At 36.3% G+C, this 19,191-nt stretch overlaps 2 protein-coding genes across 7 annotated transcripts in view; both read right to left on the reverse strand.

The window, feature by feature from the left end:
- Positions 1-19,191, reverse strand: part of Btk29a (tyrosine-protein kinase Btk29A) — a 351,109-nt gene that overhangs the window by 57,787 nt on the left and 274,131 nt on the right. The gene's annotated exons all lie outside the window — the stretch shown is intronic.
- On the reverse strand, positions 1,011-8,772 carry LOC141445950 (uncharacterized). The gene is made up of 5 exons (XM_074112180.1): positions 7,958-8,772; positions 7,520-7,849; positions 7,218-7,345; positions 6,936-7,143; positions 1,011-1,096 (listed from the first exon to the last, which is right to left on the reverse strand). Exons 3-5 carry the CDS (start codon positions 7,293-7,295, stop codon positions 1,053-1,055), a joined length of 330 nt encoding a protein of 109 aa, XP_073968281.1. The 5' UTR covers positions 7,296-7,345; positions 7,520-7,849; positions 7,958-8,772; the 3' UTR covers positions 1,011-1,052.

Genomic DNA, 19,191 nt, shown 5'->3' on the forward strand with positions numbered 1-19,191 from the left:
CATTTCAGTCGATAAAATGTGTATGCAATAAAAGTACATTTGCTTCAAATTGTGCTCAAAGTTCGTTACTAACTTTTTGAATAATCTCATATTTTGTACTTGGATTCTGTAGCTTCACTACATAACGCTAAACTAGTAAGTAATAATTTCTCCATCGATAACGACGAATCTGAATTTTATCTGCCAGAAGTTAATACGAATTCTCTTCTTTACGTGAAACTATTAAAATCCTTCACTAGAATAGAACCATCGATACGATAGCTTGCCGATATTCGTCCTGAAATACTATAATGTTTTCCCAGGAGTACAGCGATATGACAGGACAATAAAACCTGAAAAATTATGATGCAATCTCTGCAACGGAATGAATACACGTATAGGTAGATGTATGCAGGTTTTTACCACGTATCACGATGATGGATGTACCGTTGGTAGGTAAGAATGGCCGCAAATTAGAAAATGAAGAAAATTTGGGAAGAAACGTAGAAGCGGGATTTTTATCTTCTCTGATCTCGCCCTCTTAAACCTTCTTTCATCTAAAATTTATCTGGACGAGCCCAGGAGTAATATAAAAGGGAGATTCTTAAGTAGCCTCGTTAAGTACACAGCGACTGTATCGTCATTTTTATGCCACAAAATGGAAACGTACACTTTATACGAACATCAGTAGTCTATGTCGTTTGAACAGATATTAGATAACTTATTCTAAACTAAAACCTTTTAATCGAAGTAAAAACAATCTGAATAAATGGATACGTTCGTCCTCCCAATTCTAAATTTCTTCACTTTAATTTTGTAAAAAGTTGCTATTTCGAGGTAGGACAATTTTACAACCACAAATAAAAGTACCTCAAGAGCTTTATGGTAAAATAATAATAATATGATTGCACTATGGAAGAAGTAGAATATAATTGTTTGGCTAATAATACCAAGGCACTGAAGAGAACCAGACAAACTGTAGTGTTGCCAACAAACTAAACGAACGTTTTCCTATTTAGACGTATCAGAACGAGACATGTTAACATTCTAATATAACTTGTAACTTTTCCTGATTAAAGAAGCTTAAAACGGAAGTAGGGAGTGAGATCGTAAGAGGCTAAAAACATAGATTGTTATAAAAAAGAACGAGGGTCAGATTTGTCTAACTGAAGCGAGTTAAGCTGTGCAGGAGTTGAACCACCTTAGCATTTGGGTTTAATGACTTATCGTCTGCGATAGTACTATGTATCTCTGCTCTGCTTGAGCGAAGTTGAAGACTTCGAAGCCTGGGAGCTCAGCCAGCTCATTTCTAAGAACCATAAAAAGAACCTTCTAGCTACTCGATGTAAACTTCTTATGGTCTGAGCAATCGCATTATTATATAACTTTTTTACGCTCAACGTCATTATTATTTCTTTAGTGCGCCAATTTCTACATTCTACAAAGTCTATATATAACACATGATTCCAAACATTACTTTAGCTGGACGTCCACATAATGATCAAATTCAAAGACCTTTGTAGCCATGCCAGTTAATATATTGTTCGCAAGGTTTAAGATTTTTAGTGCTGGATTTCTTCCAAATCCATTAGATTTTATTATAGTGATCTTTGTTATGAGAGAGATCTAGCTATATCAAGATGGATAGTCCATTGAACTTTCATTTTCTTTTCTCAGAATTAAATATTTTGCAGACTTCTCTGAATATTCTATACAATTCATCTAAATTTTTCTCAATAAGCTTCCAAAAACAAAATTCAAAACAGGTGGTAGATGTCAATAATAAAACATTTTAATTTTAATATCATGTTTCTATAACATTATGAACATCGTTGTATATTCTATAATAAATCGTTACCTTTCATAAATGGATCAATTCAACTAATTAAACGTTTTCTTATAAATCACTATAAACTTATCAAATATCACATTTTGTACAAGATCAGCACGGCTACCGCGAGCAGGGACGTATGCTCCATGCTGCCTGTTGATCAGAGACAATTCCTCGTTTCGATGACGACAACCTTATTCACATGCTGGTGCTTCCTATATTACAACGCCGAAAAAGAACACCCGATGGTGCTGCTTGGTGTCCAAGCTTGCTATTAAGATGTCGATAGCAATGATCGATCGCCGATAAAAGAGAAACAAATCGACTATGTTTTTTACATTTTTCGGTCTCGAATTCCTCGGCAGCTTGTCTTTTCGTGCGTTAGCATCGAAAATCAACGATCCCTTCTCTGTGCAATTGTATGTTTGCCTAGCAAATTCTTGTGACACTCCTGACTCGTGCGTACAATCGTGTTTACCGGAACCATTCGTTCGAACGATCGGGAAGCTGAATAGTTTTGCGTTTAGTCGGTCGATTAATTGAACGCGTTAATTGGACTATTTGGCCGCGTTTTGTTCCACGATTAATTGGACGCGATCACTGCAGAGGATGGTCAAGAGAGGTGACCGTGTAGTTGTTTGTTAACGTGGCTTGTCCGGCTACCGATTACTTGTACCATGTGTAATTCCATCGATGTTTCAATTTTTTATTGGGAATTATATCTGGAAATTTTTTTTCTGTATATAATTTTTAGAACGAAGTAATCTTTTGCAATGTAGTTTAAAGATTAAATTCAAATTTTTGTTAGTTATGAGTCTTAGGATGCATTAACATGTTATAATATTATAGAATACAATGTAACTTGAAGATTCGATATCCATACGTTCATACTTTATCTTATCTGTTTATACTCTGAACTATTTTATTTCATTGATATAGTTTAACATCCATGTCAAATAGTTTATTTATAACAATTACTATCTTTCCTTCTTTTGAATACATACAATTCTAGGTTATAGAGGATGAAGCTAAATTTTTCAGATTTCCAAGTGTGATATATTAAGGCATTGTAGGTATAACAATGCTGATGAATGTTGCAAGAATATTCAGTGAACAGTTTAATATTCTAATGAGTTTAATCTTTAATCTTTGTTTAAGAATCGAAGCAAAAAACAGAAGATACAGTAACAATATTAGAGGAATCAGCTTGAAATTATTACTGGAATATATATATAAATATTGAATAATATATATTGAATATATGTAATTGAATTGTTACTTTACATTTAACGGGTGCAGTATTATATCTTTCACAATGGATTCTTATTTTTCTTCCGTAAATATAATACATAACTATTATTCCCGAATGTAATGCAATTAAGAATACATTTTCGAAAGCCTTTCTCCGGCGACCAGAAAATATTTACAAATTGGGAGAATATTTCGTAAGCGAATAATATTTCAAAAAGAAATTTCTCAAATCCAATGGCTTATTTTATCCGTCACATTTATATCACCAATACTTCCGTTTAACATATATCGTATTACCACTCTCGCGCGATCCCCTCTAAATCCTGGCGTTTTTTTTCCTCGAGGTCGCTTCAGCCTGAATTTTACATGTTTCAAGGGATTAAAGAGCAAACGAAAGTTTCGGCTTGGCACAGAGGTTGCACGCCTCAATAACTTCAGCAACATAAATTTTTCTGGAGAATTACGGAAGAATTTTAATTATAAAGGAGATAACGACAAATGCCCGTGATATCGGTGCTTTCATAGAAAACTCTTACAAGAAGAGGGGAACAGAAAAAGGGGAGGCAGGAAACCTGATATTTTGCTCGATGGAACAACACTTCTAGCGTTACAACTAAGTAAAAATGAGACGAATTTCGCAATCGTGTATAGTTACGTTAGAGATGCTTAACTACGCGTGTACACAAATACACATATATATTAGCGTTAAATATGAATGTGTATCGCGCCAATATGTTCCAAGTGCTAAAACCAAAGCACAAAGTCATTCGCTTGGAGAAATTGTAAATAGCTAAATATCGGTGATTTCTGAGTCTACAATAAAATGCATATAATACACGATGTTTCGTTAACAGCTAGCATCTTAATGTCTTCGTATGTATGGTTGAACGTATGGCGGACGATGAAGGGAAAAAGTTGCGTGAGAATATTCTCTTTATACATTTCTCTGAAGGGATTCGACAAAATGGAACGTCGTCTTTAACTCTTTAGATGGAACGATACGTCAAGCTGAGATGTATTCTTCGTTAGAATATTGCAACATTTTCTCGTGAAATTGTATTCAAAGCTTCCGAGCAATCTCGGTTCGATGAAACGTGGAGTTTCGATTGGCACGGCGAGGTGTTTGACGAATACTCGACGAACGTACTTGAGGAAGTCTCGTAATTTAGTTAAGAATTAATTTGGTTCGCTTTAGACTATCAGTCTTATCCAATTTGTCCTTTTCTCATATAATAGAAAATTACAACTAGAATACAGTAATTTATTTGTATGTAGTATGGTAAGACAGTCACATTAATAAAAATTTCTGACTAAATATAACTGCCGGGTCTCTTGAGGAAGCACTGTTATCTCTAAGGAAGATTAGGTGTAAGACAAAATGATGGAGGACAAGGTGCTAAGAACTAACAAGTAGATCCTTAGTCGATTCTCTTTCATAATATAATGGAACGTTAAAAACGGAACATCATAATGTCATGTATATTAATTGAAACAAAGATTGCAAATGAATTATCGTATTGACACAAACGTAGCCTTTAATAAATTAAAATCAAAATATAACTTATTTGGATGACACATCGTCTTTCTCAGTTGCACGATTTGTTGTATATATCGACGCTGTAGTGTGTCCGATGTGTGGACTGGAAACGGTAAACAGTGCCGTGAAGGGGCTACGTTTCGAGTCGAAGTTTTCGATGTATTATCGTCGAGATCGAATCTGTGCAGATTACTCGGGCACCTTCGGCCGAAATGTGGCAACGGTGTCGCAGCGTGTTCTCGATCACAAAAGCGCTCGGTATCATCGACCGCAAAGAAGGAAAGGAAATTGTTCGGATTTCTGCCCAGAGCTGTGTGTCTTCGCGTGTTTCATAATACAATTCGTACCATGAGACAGGCACAGGAAATGATACGAAGGGAGGGAGAGATATATATTTGAAACGACGAATGAAGACGCTCTCGAGCATCGCGACGCCTCCTTCGCGAGATTACTACTACGCTTTATTATCGTTTTGCGAGTTATTGGACGCGCAAAATATTCGAGATATTACTTGGACTTGCAGCTCCGTTTCTTGAAAGGAATTCTTACTTTGGTGTATTATATTAATTGAAGTTTCGAGTATAGATATTGACTAGAATGTGTCATAGTATACAGTACCATAGTATACTTTCCAGTTATTTTTATCAGTTTCTTATTGGTATTTTTTTGTTATTTTTATTAGTGTCCTAAGATATTCCAAGGTTTCGGATTAGCGGTGTGGAATATATTCTGGTATTTTTTACTTTATTTTTATCCGCTTTTTAAGATTAAATTGTAACCAATTCCTTCGTTAGCCAAAATCGGCCATTTGATTTAAAACTAAGATCTAATATCAACAAATTCGTACGTATCAATTAAAGAATACGACAAGGATAGAAAAACGATACATACGGTCTTCTACCAACGACAGCAACTAATTATGGGAATAAGAAAAAACGAAATAAACAGGATTTTTAAAAAAATATACAGATTAAAATAACGCCATTGCGACTGGTCGAGACAACTGTTTAACTCGGCTAGTTATTACGAGCGGATGAAGCAATTGTCATACGAGAGAGAGTCGAATTGGAAGGACCATGCGTTATCATTATGATATCATTGCGTCCGATCCAATCTACTTAATATTGTAATGGCGGTGTAAGTTTGATTAAATTAGAGTCAGGACAAGGGAGATGAACCGGTTACAAGGTCGTCGAGTTTTTCACCAATTTCGCACGCTGGAGAAAGTACGTACTTATCTGAAAATAGTACTGGAGCTGGATAATTGCAAATTTTTTTGCAGCATCTGGGATGATTACGGAGTATGTAAAAATTGTTAAAATTACCTATTTGTGTACATTTTTACATATGGATGGAAATTTTGGTTTCTTGGCAATTTTTGTTAGAAGTAATTTGAATTCCATGTATAGGGTATTTATGCTATTACTTCCTAGCGTTTTTCTCGTAAACGATAAGCCTAAGAAAGAAAATGAAAGAGGAAAACGATGAATGATTCAAGATGAACTACATATCCACGATAATATTCTTGCATGGAGCAAGTAGAATAGAGCAGATGCAAATTAAAGAACGAAGGAAATTTGGAACAAAAGAAAAGAGGGTGATTTTTACTTCCTGTGTGAAACTCCCTTTTTATCTAACATTCATCTCGGCAAGCAGAGGAATAATATAAAAGAGAGTTTCTTAAGCGTCGTTAAATACACAACAATTCTATTGCCATTTTTATGTCACAAAATGTAAATGTACATTTTACATGACATCCACAGCCTATATAATTTCAACAGATATTAAACGACATCTTAAAAAGCGAAAATTTCTAATTGAAAGAAGAACTATTAGAGTAACTGAATACATTGTCTTCCCCAATTCCACAAATCTGTTGATTCGAATTTTTAAACAACATGATACCCTCGTTTCTTCTAGGTAGAATAATTTTACATGCATAAAAAGAAATACCTCGACAGTTATAATTCTACATATTGCACATTGGAAGGAGTAGAATAGGATTGTTTTGCTAATATCATCAAGCTGCTGAAGAGAGTTAGATAAACTGTAGTGTCTTCACAACATGAATGAACGTTTTCCGATTTAAAAATATCAGAACGAGATGTTACGAGATATGGAGACATGTTGATATTCTAATATGGCTTGTAACTTTTGCTGATCGAAGAATGTTAAAACAAAGGTATGAAGTGAGATTGTCAGATCCTACAAGCAGAGATTATTGTAAAAAAGGAGGAGGGTCAGATTTGTCAAGCTGATGCGATTTAGGCTGTGTGAAAATTCAACTAGCTTAGCACCTAGATCTAACGATTTATCATCTGCGATAGCATTATGTACCTCTGCGATGCTTTTGCCGAAGTCGAAGTCTTGCGAGCCTGAAAGCTCCGCTCTGGCTCATTAGTGAGAAGCGTAAAAGAACCTCTAGCTCCGCTATCTTAGCTACTCGACGTAGACTTGTCATACTCTGGCCAAAGTCATTGATTTTTGCGGTCGCCATGTTTATACGCCATATTTGTTTATTCCACCAATTTGTACATTCTGCAGTCTTCCCATAACACATTATACCAAGGATTATTTTAGTCGCATATTTATACAATGGTAAAATGGAAACTCGTTTACATTTATGCCAGTTAATTTATTGTTCATGAGGTTTACGAATGCCAGGACTGGAAGGTCTTCAAACACATCAGGTTGCATTGTAACGATCTTATTATCAGCGAGATCCAGCTCGTCCAAATCCGTTAGTTCTATGAAACATTGCAAAGATAATCGCAGTTAGATTCGTGCTCAGGTGCAGCTGCTTCAAGTAATTCATGTCTAGGAACGATGCTAGCTCGATACTTGCTATTTGATTGTAATCGAAGTTCAAATCATATAAACCAATTAGTTGTTTGTAATCGATGTAAGACACTCTGCTTAACTGATTTCCTTCCAATATGAGATAGCCCAATCTGGACAATCCTCGTAGGATTCCTGGCTGGATGATGGTTAGTTTATCGTTTCCCAATTCCAGAAGGTTCGATCCTACAATATATCTACAAACTCCAGGCTCTACGCTAATAACCTTATTATCGTTTAACCGGAGGCGAATATACTGCTGTAACCGAACTCCTGTCGATCGGTTCGATGTCGTTCAATCCGAAATTCAGCCCCAACAAATGCGGCACGTCCGCGAACAAGGTCTTGGGATATCTCGTTAATCTTATTGTTAATATTATACATCAGATACAGGAAATTCAATCGCTTCGGTTCTGAGAACAGATTTGGCAACAGTGGTATGACATTGTACGTTAGGTTTAGCCAGAATATATTTTCCAATACTTTAAACGATACCTCCTTCATTTTTCAGGTTTTCTTACCTTCACGAAGGTTCAATCTCGCAGGTGTTAAATTTTTGAAAACGTTTGTGGTGGAGGATCTTTGATTCTAAGTCAGATTCATGTACGATGACGTCCGCCATTTTATCCATTTTATCACACACCTCGTACTTTCCTATCTGTCTGCACGTTTGTCCTTGCACCGATAGGCGAAATCGGTAAGACGAGAATCGAAGAATGTCAAACGGCCAGGAAAGATATTAAGAAGAATAAAATGGACAGAAATAATTTAAACATCTTGAGATCGAGTTTTCGCGCCCAGACTAAGCGATTGACGATCGGATCGTGACTGACGTGTCACTCAGGATATTTGTTGGGTTAGCAGCTCTGTTAGATGGAAGCAACGACCTCTATACCGTTTAGGTTGATGGGGGATTCGCTAGGTGCCACTTATGTGTTAAAATGATGTTTAAGCGGTGATATAATGGACATAAACGAGGAGGAATTTTTATAATGAGATTTTTGTTAAAATATCAAATATATCAATTCTTTATCCATCTTAAAATTCTATGGTATACATTTACCTTTGCATAAGTTTTCAAGCGAATAGTAATTGCTAAAGGATTTAAGAAATTAGAGTTTAAATATACTGTAAATTAATCGTTTCTCCAGCACTTTAGCAGAATATTTTGTTCGTAGGATGACGAGAGCATTTGATGCGTGAAATAAAGGGGGAAGATTTCCATTAAAATTGATTTAAAAATCTTGTGAACTTTGAGAAACAGATTACGTGGAAATATTTTCGATGAACGTCAGATATTGCTAGATTTCTTTTTCTAATGATATCTTACGAAATAGTATTACGTCAAACGTTTATATTACAGTTTGTTATTAATTTGTTACACTCGTTCGTCCTATAACACCAAAAGTCCTATAACACATTATAGAAATCATCTTGCAATTATGATATCAATTCTTTTGCAAAGATGATAATCGTATCAACGTTGTTTGATCGTAACAAAGTTTCGTGACACATAGAAATTGAAGTTTCTAAAGTACGAATTAATTTATAGGAAATGTTCAATTATACTTTCCGCTTATATTCAAATCTCCAGATGAGAAATGTTGAAAATGGTGGATTTCCCCATTGAAATCATGCTAAAGTACTTTCGATCGTCGTAAAGGAACGAATCTTCTGGCAGCTTCTTGTAAAACTATTCAAACATTTTTGCATGGATAACGGAATAGGAGCGACGGCGAGATAAAATGGATAAAAATCGACCAAAGCGTCTGAAATCAGTTATGATAGACTTTAACGATGCAAGAACGCCGTCGTCTCACTTTCCGTGACACTTTAAGCACTTCAGCAACTATTCCCAGATGTCAGTAGTATATGCACCTCCGCGACACAAAATGACATTACAAAAATGGGAACAATATGAGGTGGTGTTTGATATAAGGTGCCCAAGAAATACTCGGTGGTGTTCAACAATATAATTTGATTAAGAATCAACAATCCTCGCCTTCAACTGGTTTCGTACAATCCTCGATTACCACTTTCTTGTTTCTCGACTATGCTTGCTTCGCTGTTAAAACTCGATCCTTCGCACTTCGTTGTTCAAACTCGAATGCCTCTGTTTACAGATTCGTTTCTTTTGTTGCCCCTCAATATCCCCACTACGCGCGCGTTCGTTAGAGGTCCGCGATCGCTACCACGTACGCTTTCTTCCAAATATTCGGCGAAAAGCTGTAGGGATATCGATGGCTCGTTAGGTATATCGGCCTTAGGCTTCGATGATGCGTGTTGTGTCGCGAAGCCGTCGGAAAGTTTCGTCGTCGAGTGTCGCCACAAATATTTTCAATTCTTAGGTGACAAATACATTGCAGCGGGAGACTTCAATGCGAAGCACTCAGACAAGCAAAGACCTACATCAAACTGCATCTTACAGACCAATATCACTACTTCCTGTGTTTTCCAAAATATTAGAGAAAATAATATACGATCGTTTAAAACCAACAACAGAGAAAGAAAAATTAATACCAGATAACTAATTTGAATTCAGAAACAAACACTCCATGATAGAGCAAATGCACAGGGTCGTCAACGAAATTTTACTAGCAATAGAAAAGAAACAATACTGTACAGCCCTCTTTATGGACATTGAAAAAGCATTTGACAAAGCGAACCATGAAAGCCTCTTACAAACAATAAAAAAACACTTTCCGAAACAAATCCACCACTTAGTCAAATCATACGTAAGCAACAGAACTTTTGTAGTAAAAATAAAGGATGTATATTCCGAAGTAAAAGACATCAAGGCAGGGCTACCGCAAGGAGACGTCTTAGAGTCAATATTATACACGCTATACATAGCCAACATACCAACAACTACCAACAGCAAAATACTGACATTCACGGACGACACGGCTGTACTAGTCAGGCACACTAATGCAGGAACAGCAACAGACACATGAGACACTACAAGAGCACATCAGAAAAATAGAAAGATGGCTACGAGATAAACAAATAAAGGCAAACCTCAGTAAATGCAAGCATATTACATTTACACTAAGAAAACGGAAACCACCAAATATCCAATTGAATGGCACGCACATAACACAAACAAGGCAAGTTAAATAACTAGGACTTCACATAGACACACAACTTACACAGAAGCAACATACTAAATCAATTATAGACAAAATACGGATTAAAAGAAGACAGATACACTGGCTAACTAGTCGAAATTTTAAACTCAGTATAGAAAATAAATTAAAAATATACAAAACGACAATAAAACCAATTTAGACGTACGGAATACCACTATGGGGGACAGCAGCAATGAGTCACATAAATATACTAGAGTCGCTACAATCGAAGATACTGAGAACAATAGTGAACGCCCTCTGGTATTTCAGAAACGAGGATATATGCAAGGACTTAAAAATATCAACGGTAAAAGAAGAAATCGGTAGGTACGCAGAAAAAACAAGGAAAGAACGGCAACACATCCAAACCAGCTGGCTGCTGAAGCGAGCAAAACTCTGATAGAAAGAAGACTATAATGAAAACAGCCCACTGACCTCGCTAAAGAAATAAAATGGTCAAACTCGAAGATGAAATCCCGCTGGGGGTAGCCATCCACATGTTATTTAGCAATTAAGTTAGAAAAATTTACCAAATATCCAGCTGGACAAATTGTAAGGTACAAATTAAATAACAAAAAAAAAAAAAAAGAAAAAAAAACTTTAAGTACTTGGCACGTCGAATCCGATCCCTTGCGATCTCTCTGCCGAGTCGTCCTTTTATTCCTTAGCTTTGTTTTACACCCTATAGTATCGAAGGTGTGGAGAATCACTGAATTTATCATCGCTTAAATCGAATATTACCAGATCAGTAAGCTAAAAGGGTCTAAGATGATTTGTTTCTTGTTACATCGTGGTCGACGAGTAGAGGGGAGAAGGTCGTGGAAAAATGGTGGCCGAACGAATTAATCGTTCCTTTGCCCCGTGTTAGCAATGTACGATCGAGATTTGTGAAAATCGTTATCACTTTTGGAGGGGAATGAGAGATTTTTCACGCGGATTACCAACAATAAGCGAATTCCTCGGTTCAACGAGCAAACCACTGGCTGATCGATTATTACACCGTTTTACTTCTTTGTCGCTATCCTTGTCGAACGAGTGTTAAAAACCGAAAGTGAAACTGTCTATTAATAGTGTTCGAACTGGGATACGTTGGTACAGATCTTTTAAAAAATCGCTTCGAAAAGATCGTAGCTTTCTTGACAATTTTTACAGCAGTATCATCGGAGGGTAAAAATGGACGAATACGGAAAGACTTTATGGGATGGAATAATAAGATTACGACGAAGAAAGTAGAACTAAATTAGGAAGATCTTCTTAAATTTGTAAGGATTGAACACTGTAAAGTAGATTAATGAATTTTATTATGCCCTTACCGTAGTCAACCCTTGCGTGTTGCTTTAGATATATAGAAAAAGAGATAAAAATGCTTGAAATGCAAAGAATACAAATTCTCTAGAATTTTCTCGAATTTGTCAAGAGTGAAAAGTTGAAAGTTTCGTGGCCTTGAGAACCTTAAAGTTTCCAAGTCTTGTGGCATCATAGACAAACGCGCGAATCTCGTGACAAATATGAAAATAAAAGGCGATGAAAGGTGATGCTAACATTTACATTCCAAACATCTGTCGCGACACTTGGCAACAATGTATATCGCCGAAGCGACGTGCCCAATGAGCCATCAATATCCCAACGGTCCTTCCGTCAAATGTTCGAAAAGAAGGCGTGCGTGGCAACGGTCGTGAACGTCTAACAAACGCATGGATAGTGGGGATATTGAGGGGTGACAAAAAGAAAAGAATCGAATCTGATCGACAGTTAGGTTCGAACCAGGAAGCGATAAAGTCGAAATGTAACCGCGCAGCGAGATTGACTAGCGAAACCGAGAGCGATACGCGACGCGATCAAAATAAGACACTTGTTAATAAATATATTGTTGACCTAAACACTGAGTGATTATTTTATGCACTACACCCAATATCACCTCACATCAAACCAAAGTTGAGGAAACACTGTGTTAAAAAAAATGTGTCAACGGTGAAAGGGCAAATGCCAAAGCAATTTCACAGTTTCTCAACATCCCTCGTGGAATCCTCGATACGTTTAGTTCTATATTCAGCGTTATTCAGCTAGTGTGACATTCGGGTCTTGAATAACCAGAAACTCGTTTCAAATCTCGTCCGGCAACTTCTATGTACTATGGATAATAGAACAAAGTAAAAAGAAAGACGACTGGAAAATAAAACGTCTCTATTAGAGCCATTAGAAATGACTCATTGCAGATTGCAGGACACACTTCAGCAACGATACGACGAATAGTATATGTATAATAATTGAACACAATCAGGACCACGGACTTTATATTTTATAGGATGGAACACGCGTTCTAATTCGAGAAAAAAATTTTTTTATCGCTACAAAGTGGACTCTGCATCGCTTCGAAGTTCTGGCTATCGTTGTTCGTTCGACTGTTACTTTCTACGATTTATTACAGGTCATCTGGCTGGCCAAGCCAATTAAATCGAATCCCTGCTCCATCGGTGAATCCCGTCGATACCGTGGAAGATACTTTTTAGCCGGTTCACAGGATACTGGATCGACGATTTCCAGAGAATAGACCGATAAAATCAGTTGACTGACATTCCAAGCCGCATCCTTTGTTTGTCAGAGAATTCCTCGGATCAATTATTGCTCGCAGAATTGATAGGTTTGCTTCGTTTCTGTGCAGTGTTTAAAAAGATAATAGCGAAGAGTAAAAATAAACATAGCAAAAGGAAGCAGAAATATTTCCTTCATTTTTTTTGATATTCTTTTTCAAGATTTGTAACTAGAAAATTTCACATTTTTTCATATAAACAGGCAGGAAAGAAATTTCTAAAAAACAATAAAACGAAATAAATCGAAATCGAACCTTTTAACTTGATTCTTCACAAAAGTCACCACAAGAGTCAAAACTTTCCAAGTTCGAGAATCTTCTAAGGCTACTTCACACTCGTACGTGATTACACGAAACCTCATTACCTGTCTTTCTATGCACGAAATTCTAATTCTCTGTTCACTATATACCTGTCATAGTTAACATAATGACGACTATGTTTCACACAGATAAAAACAGACATTTGTTCCATCCGATAAATATTTATAACATATATACTACATTTCTTTACATATTTCATATGTATATGAATTGAATCGATAAGAAAATTCGTGACGTTTTTCACAATTGATATGTTCCGTGATAGATTTTGAAAAGCTTGCAAGAGGACTTCCCTTCGCACAAATTTTATCCATATTTAAAAGAAATACTATGTGTATTTCAGTCGATAAAATGTGTATGCCATAAAAATACATTTGCTTCAAATTGTGCTCAAAGTTCGTTACTAACTTTTTGAATAATCTCATATTTTGTACTTGGATTCTGTAGCTTCACTACATAACGCTAAACTAGTAAGTAATAATTTCTCAATCGATAACGACGAATCTGAATTTTATCTGCCAGAAGCTAATACGAACTCTCTTCTTTACGTGAAACTATTAAAATCCTTCACTAGAATAGAACCATCGATACGATAGCTTGCCGATATTCGTCCTGAAATACTATAATGTTTTCCCAGGAGTACAGCGATATGACAGGACAATAAAACCTGAAAAATTACGATGCAATCTCTGCAACGGAATGAATACACGTATAGGTAGATGTATGCAGGTTTTTACTACGTAACACGATGATGGATGTACCGTTGGTAGGTAAGAATGGCCGCAAATTAGAAAATGAAGAAAATTTGGGAAGAAACGTAGAGGCGGGATTTTTATCTCCTCTGATCACGGCCTCTTAAACCTTCTTTCATCTAAAATTTATCTGGACGAACCCAGGAGTAATATAAAAGGGAGATTCTTAAGTAGCCTCGTTAAGTACACAGCGACTGTATCGTCATTTTTACGCCACAAAATGGAAACGTACACTTTATACGAACATCAGTAGTCTATGTCGTTTGAACAGATATTAGATGACTTATTCTAAACTGAAACCTTTTAATCGAAGTAAAAACTATCTGAATAAATGGATACGTTCGCCCTTCCAATTCTAAATTTCTTCACTTTAATTTCGTAAAAAGTTGCTGTTTCGAGGTAGAACAATTTTACAGCCACAAATAAAAGTACCTCAAGAGTTAATGATGCTGTAGGGTAAAATAATAATAATATAATTGAACCATGGAAGAAGTAGAATATAACTGTTTTGCTAATAATACCAAGGCACTGAAGAGAACCAGACAAACTGTAGTGTTGCCAACAAACTAAACGAACGTTTTCCTATTTAGACGTATCAGGACGAGACATGTTAACATTCTAATATAACTTGTAACTTTTCCTGATTAAAGAAGCTTAAAACGGAAGTAGGGAGTGAGATTGTAAGAGGCTAAAAATAGAGATTGTTATAAAAAAGAACGAGGGTCAGATTTGTCTAGCAGAAGTGAGTTAAGCTGTGCAGGAGTTGAACTACCTTAGCATTTAGGTTTAATGAATTATCGTTTGCGATAGTACTATGTATCTCTGCCATGCTTGAGCGGAAGTTGATGGCTTTCGAGCCTGAAAGCTCAGCCAGCTCACTTCCAAGAAACCGTAAAAAGAACTTCTAACTCTGTTATCTCAGCTACTCGATGTAAATTTATAATGTGCAATCTCTGGCCAATATATCATTATATAACTCTTTTAACCCGATATTTTTATACATCACATTTTTTTATTACATCAATGTCTACATTCTACAAACTTCGCATAACATACTATACCGAAGATTATTTCAGCTTCACATAAACGTAACGGGCAAATTTTATGTCCTCTCATTCATGCCAGTTAATGTATTGTTCGCAAAATTTAAGATTTTCAGCGTTGGAAGTCCTCCAAATGCAGCAGATTGCATTGTAGTGATGTTGTTATCAACATGATTTTGGAAATATAAAGTGAACAGTGCATCGAACACTCCAGAGTCAACATGGGTCAGTTTGACCCAACTGAATTAGGTTCGAGAACGATCCTACCTCGATGCTGGCTATCTGATCGCGCTACAGATACAAACAGATTGTACCGATGGAGACGTTGGTCGATTCATTCTTTTGAAAAGAAAGAGTTCTGTCAATTTGGGCGATCCTTGTAGGGCTCCTGGCCAAATCGAAATTAGTTTATTGTTCGCCAAGCTAAGAGTCTCTATGTCTGCAGTCTCTATACTAGTGATTTTGTTATCGCTTAATTCGAGGAACAGCAGCGACAAAAATAATCCTGAAAACGAGTGTCTGTTGATCGATTCGATATCGTTAGATGCCAAACCGTACTACAACAAATGTGGCACGTCAGCGGACGAGTCTTGGGATATCTCGTTGATCTTATTGAAGGTCAGACACGGCGAATGCAATTGCTTCAGTTCTCAGAACAGATTCGGTGACAGAGGTATAACGTTACTGTCTAGGTCTAGCCGTTCCAATCTTTCCAGTCCATTAAACGATTATTTTACTTCACAAGATTCTTTCCCACGGAGATCTTGTTACACAGACCAACGATCAGCCCCATGGCCGATATATTTTTGAAAGTATTTTCTCGAACAGCCAGCATGTTGAAACCGCGAACCCTCCCATTCTGGGAAAAATTCTTTTTGGATGACGTCTACCAGAGTGTTCCCCTTGTTATCACATACTTTGAGCGTATCTGTTTGTCTGCACGTAGATCGTCCAACGATCGAACGATCGGTGAAAACAGTAATACGATCGATAAAACGGATAAAAAGGCATTGGAACATTGTAAGACCGAGTTTTTGTACGACAGACGAAGCGATTGACGATTGGATCGTGACTAACATCTCGCCCTGTCACCTCATATTTCCATATTGTTTACGATCATGAAGAATCCATTAGAAAAATATATTTTCTAGCTGCGTAAATTAAGATGGCGCGCAAATTAAGATGGCGCGCAAATTAAGATGGCGCGTAAGTTGAGGCACGATTGTTCTTATTAAAATGATATTCATGCGATGATATAATGCATATAAATAGGAAGCAATTTAACATTATTGCGATGAGAATTTTGCAGTAACGTTGAACATATGAATTCTTCACTTTCGCATAAATTTTCATCCAGATTCTGATATTTGGACGACTTTTCTCAATTTTCTATACAATTCGTCTAAAATTGTTTCAATTACCTTACAGAAACAAAACTCAAAACAGCTGTTGGATATCAATAATACAATTAATTAATCGATCACTCATTAATCTGTATGACCTGATCAAGTATCAAATTTTAAACGAGATCAGCAAGGATACTACGAACAGAGATGTATGCTCCATGCTGTTTGTTGATTATAGACGATTCTTCATCTTGACGATGTCAATCTTATTCCCATCCGCTCAGTTCGTAAATTACAACGCCAAAAAGAAATGCCCGATAATGTCGTTCGGTGTCTGGCTTAGTACGAGGATGTCGATCATAATGATTGATCGCCGATGAAAAAGCAGCAGAAAAGTCAACTGTGTTTTATTTTACTCAGCCTCGACATCGTCGCTCGTTTGTCTTTCCGCGCATTAGCATGGAAAACCGACGACCCCTTCTGTGCAACTGTTTGTTTGCCAGGCAAATTCTGTCGTCGACAGGTGCTGCCACGTAGTACCCACGCGACTGCCGTAATAGACTGTCCTGTCTTGTATCGCGCGTACGGCCATATTTACACAAGCGGTTCGTATATACCATAGGGACAACGAATAATTTTGCGTTATGTCGGTCGATTATTTGAACGCGTTAATTGGTCTACTTGAGCGCGTTTTGTTCGACGATTAATTGGACGCGATTGTTGTACAGGGTGGTCAAATGGAGTGATAGAGTAGTTGTTTGTTAACGTGGCTTGTCCGGCTACCGATTACTTGTACCATGTGTCATTCCATCGATGTTTCAATTTTTTATTGGGAATTATATCTGGAAATTTTTTTTCTGTATATAATTTTTAGAACGAAGTAATCTTTTGCAATGTAGTTTAAAGATTAGATTCAAATTTTTGTTAGTTATGAGTCTTAGCATACATTGATATTTTATAATATTATAGAATACAATGTAACTTGAAGATTCGATATCCATACGTTCATACTTTATCTTATCTGTTTATACTCTGAACTATTTTATTTCATTGATGTAGTTTAACATCGATGTCAAATAGTTTATTTATAACAATTACTATCTTTCCTTCTTTTGAATACATACAATTCTAGGTTATAGAGGATGAAGCTAAATTTTTCAGATTTCCAAGTGTGATATATTCAGGCATTGTAGGTATAACAATGCTGATGAATGTTGCAAGAATATTCAGTGAACAGTTTAATATTCTAATGAGTTTAATCTTTAATCATCGTTTAAGAATCGAAGCAAAAAAAAGAAGATACAGTAACAATATTAGAGGAATCAGCTTGAAATTATTACTGGAATATATATATAAATATTGAATAATATATATTGAATATATGTAATTGCATTGTTACTTTACATTTTACGGATGCAGTATTATATCTTTCACAATGGATTTTTATTTTTCTTCCGTAAATATAATACATAACTATTATTCCCGAATGTAATGCAATTAAGAATACATTTTCGAAAGCCTTTCTCCGGCGACCAGAAAATATTTACAAATTGGGAGAATATTTCGTAAGCGAATAATATTTCAAAAAGAAATTTCTCAAATCCAATGGCTTATTTTATCCGTCACATTTATATCACCAATACTTCCGTTTAACATATATCGTATTACCACTCTCGCGCGATCCCCTCTAAATCCTCGCGTTTTTTTTCCTCGAGGTCGCTTCAGCCTGAATTTTACATGTTTCAAGGGATTAAAGAGCAAACGAAAGTTTCGGCTTGGCACAGAGGATGCACGCCTCAATAACTTCAGCATCATAAATTTTTCTGGAGAATTACGGAAGAATTTTAATTATAAAGGAGATAACGACAAATGCCCGTGATATCGGTGCTTTCATAGGAAACTCTTACAAGAAGAGGGGAACAGAAAAAGGGGAGGCAGGAAACCTGATATTTTGCTCGATGGAACAACACTTCTAGCGTTACAACTAAGTAAAAATGAGACGAATTTCGCAATCGTGTATATTTACGTTAGAGATGCTTAACTACGCGTGTACACAAATACACATATATATTAGCGTTAAATATGAATGTGTATCGCGCCAATATGTTCCAAGTGCTAAAACCAAAGCACAAAGTCATTCGCTTGGAGAAATTGTAAATAGCTAAATATCGGCGATTTCTGAGTCTACAATAAAATGCATATAATACACGGTGTTTCGTTAACAGCTAGCATCTTAATGTCTTCGTATGTATGGTTGAACGTATGGCGGACGACGAAGGAAAAAGTTGCGTGAGAATATTCTCTTTATACATTTCTCTGAAGGGATTCGACAAAACGGAACGTCGTCTTTAACTCTTTAGATGGAACGATACGTCAAGCTGAGATGTATTCTTCGTTAGAATATTGCAACATTTTCTCGAGAAATTGTATTCAAAGCATCCGAGAAATCTCGGTTCGATGAAACGTGGAGTTTCGATTGGCACGGCGAGGTGTTTGACGAATACTCGACGAACGTACTTGAGGAAGTCTCGTAATTTAGTTAAGAATTAATTTGGTTCGCTTTAGACTATCAGTC

This window comes from Bombus fervidus, chromosome 19 (genome assembly GCF_041682495.2).
Source record: "Bombus fervidus isolate BK054 chromosome 19, iyBomFerv1, whole genome shotgun sequence".
NCBI lineage: Eukaryota > Metazoa > Arthropoda > Insecta > Hymenoptera > Apidae > Bombus > Bombus fervidus.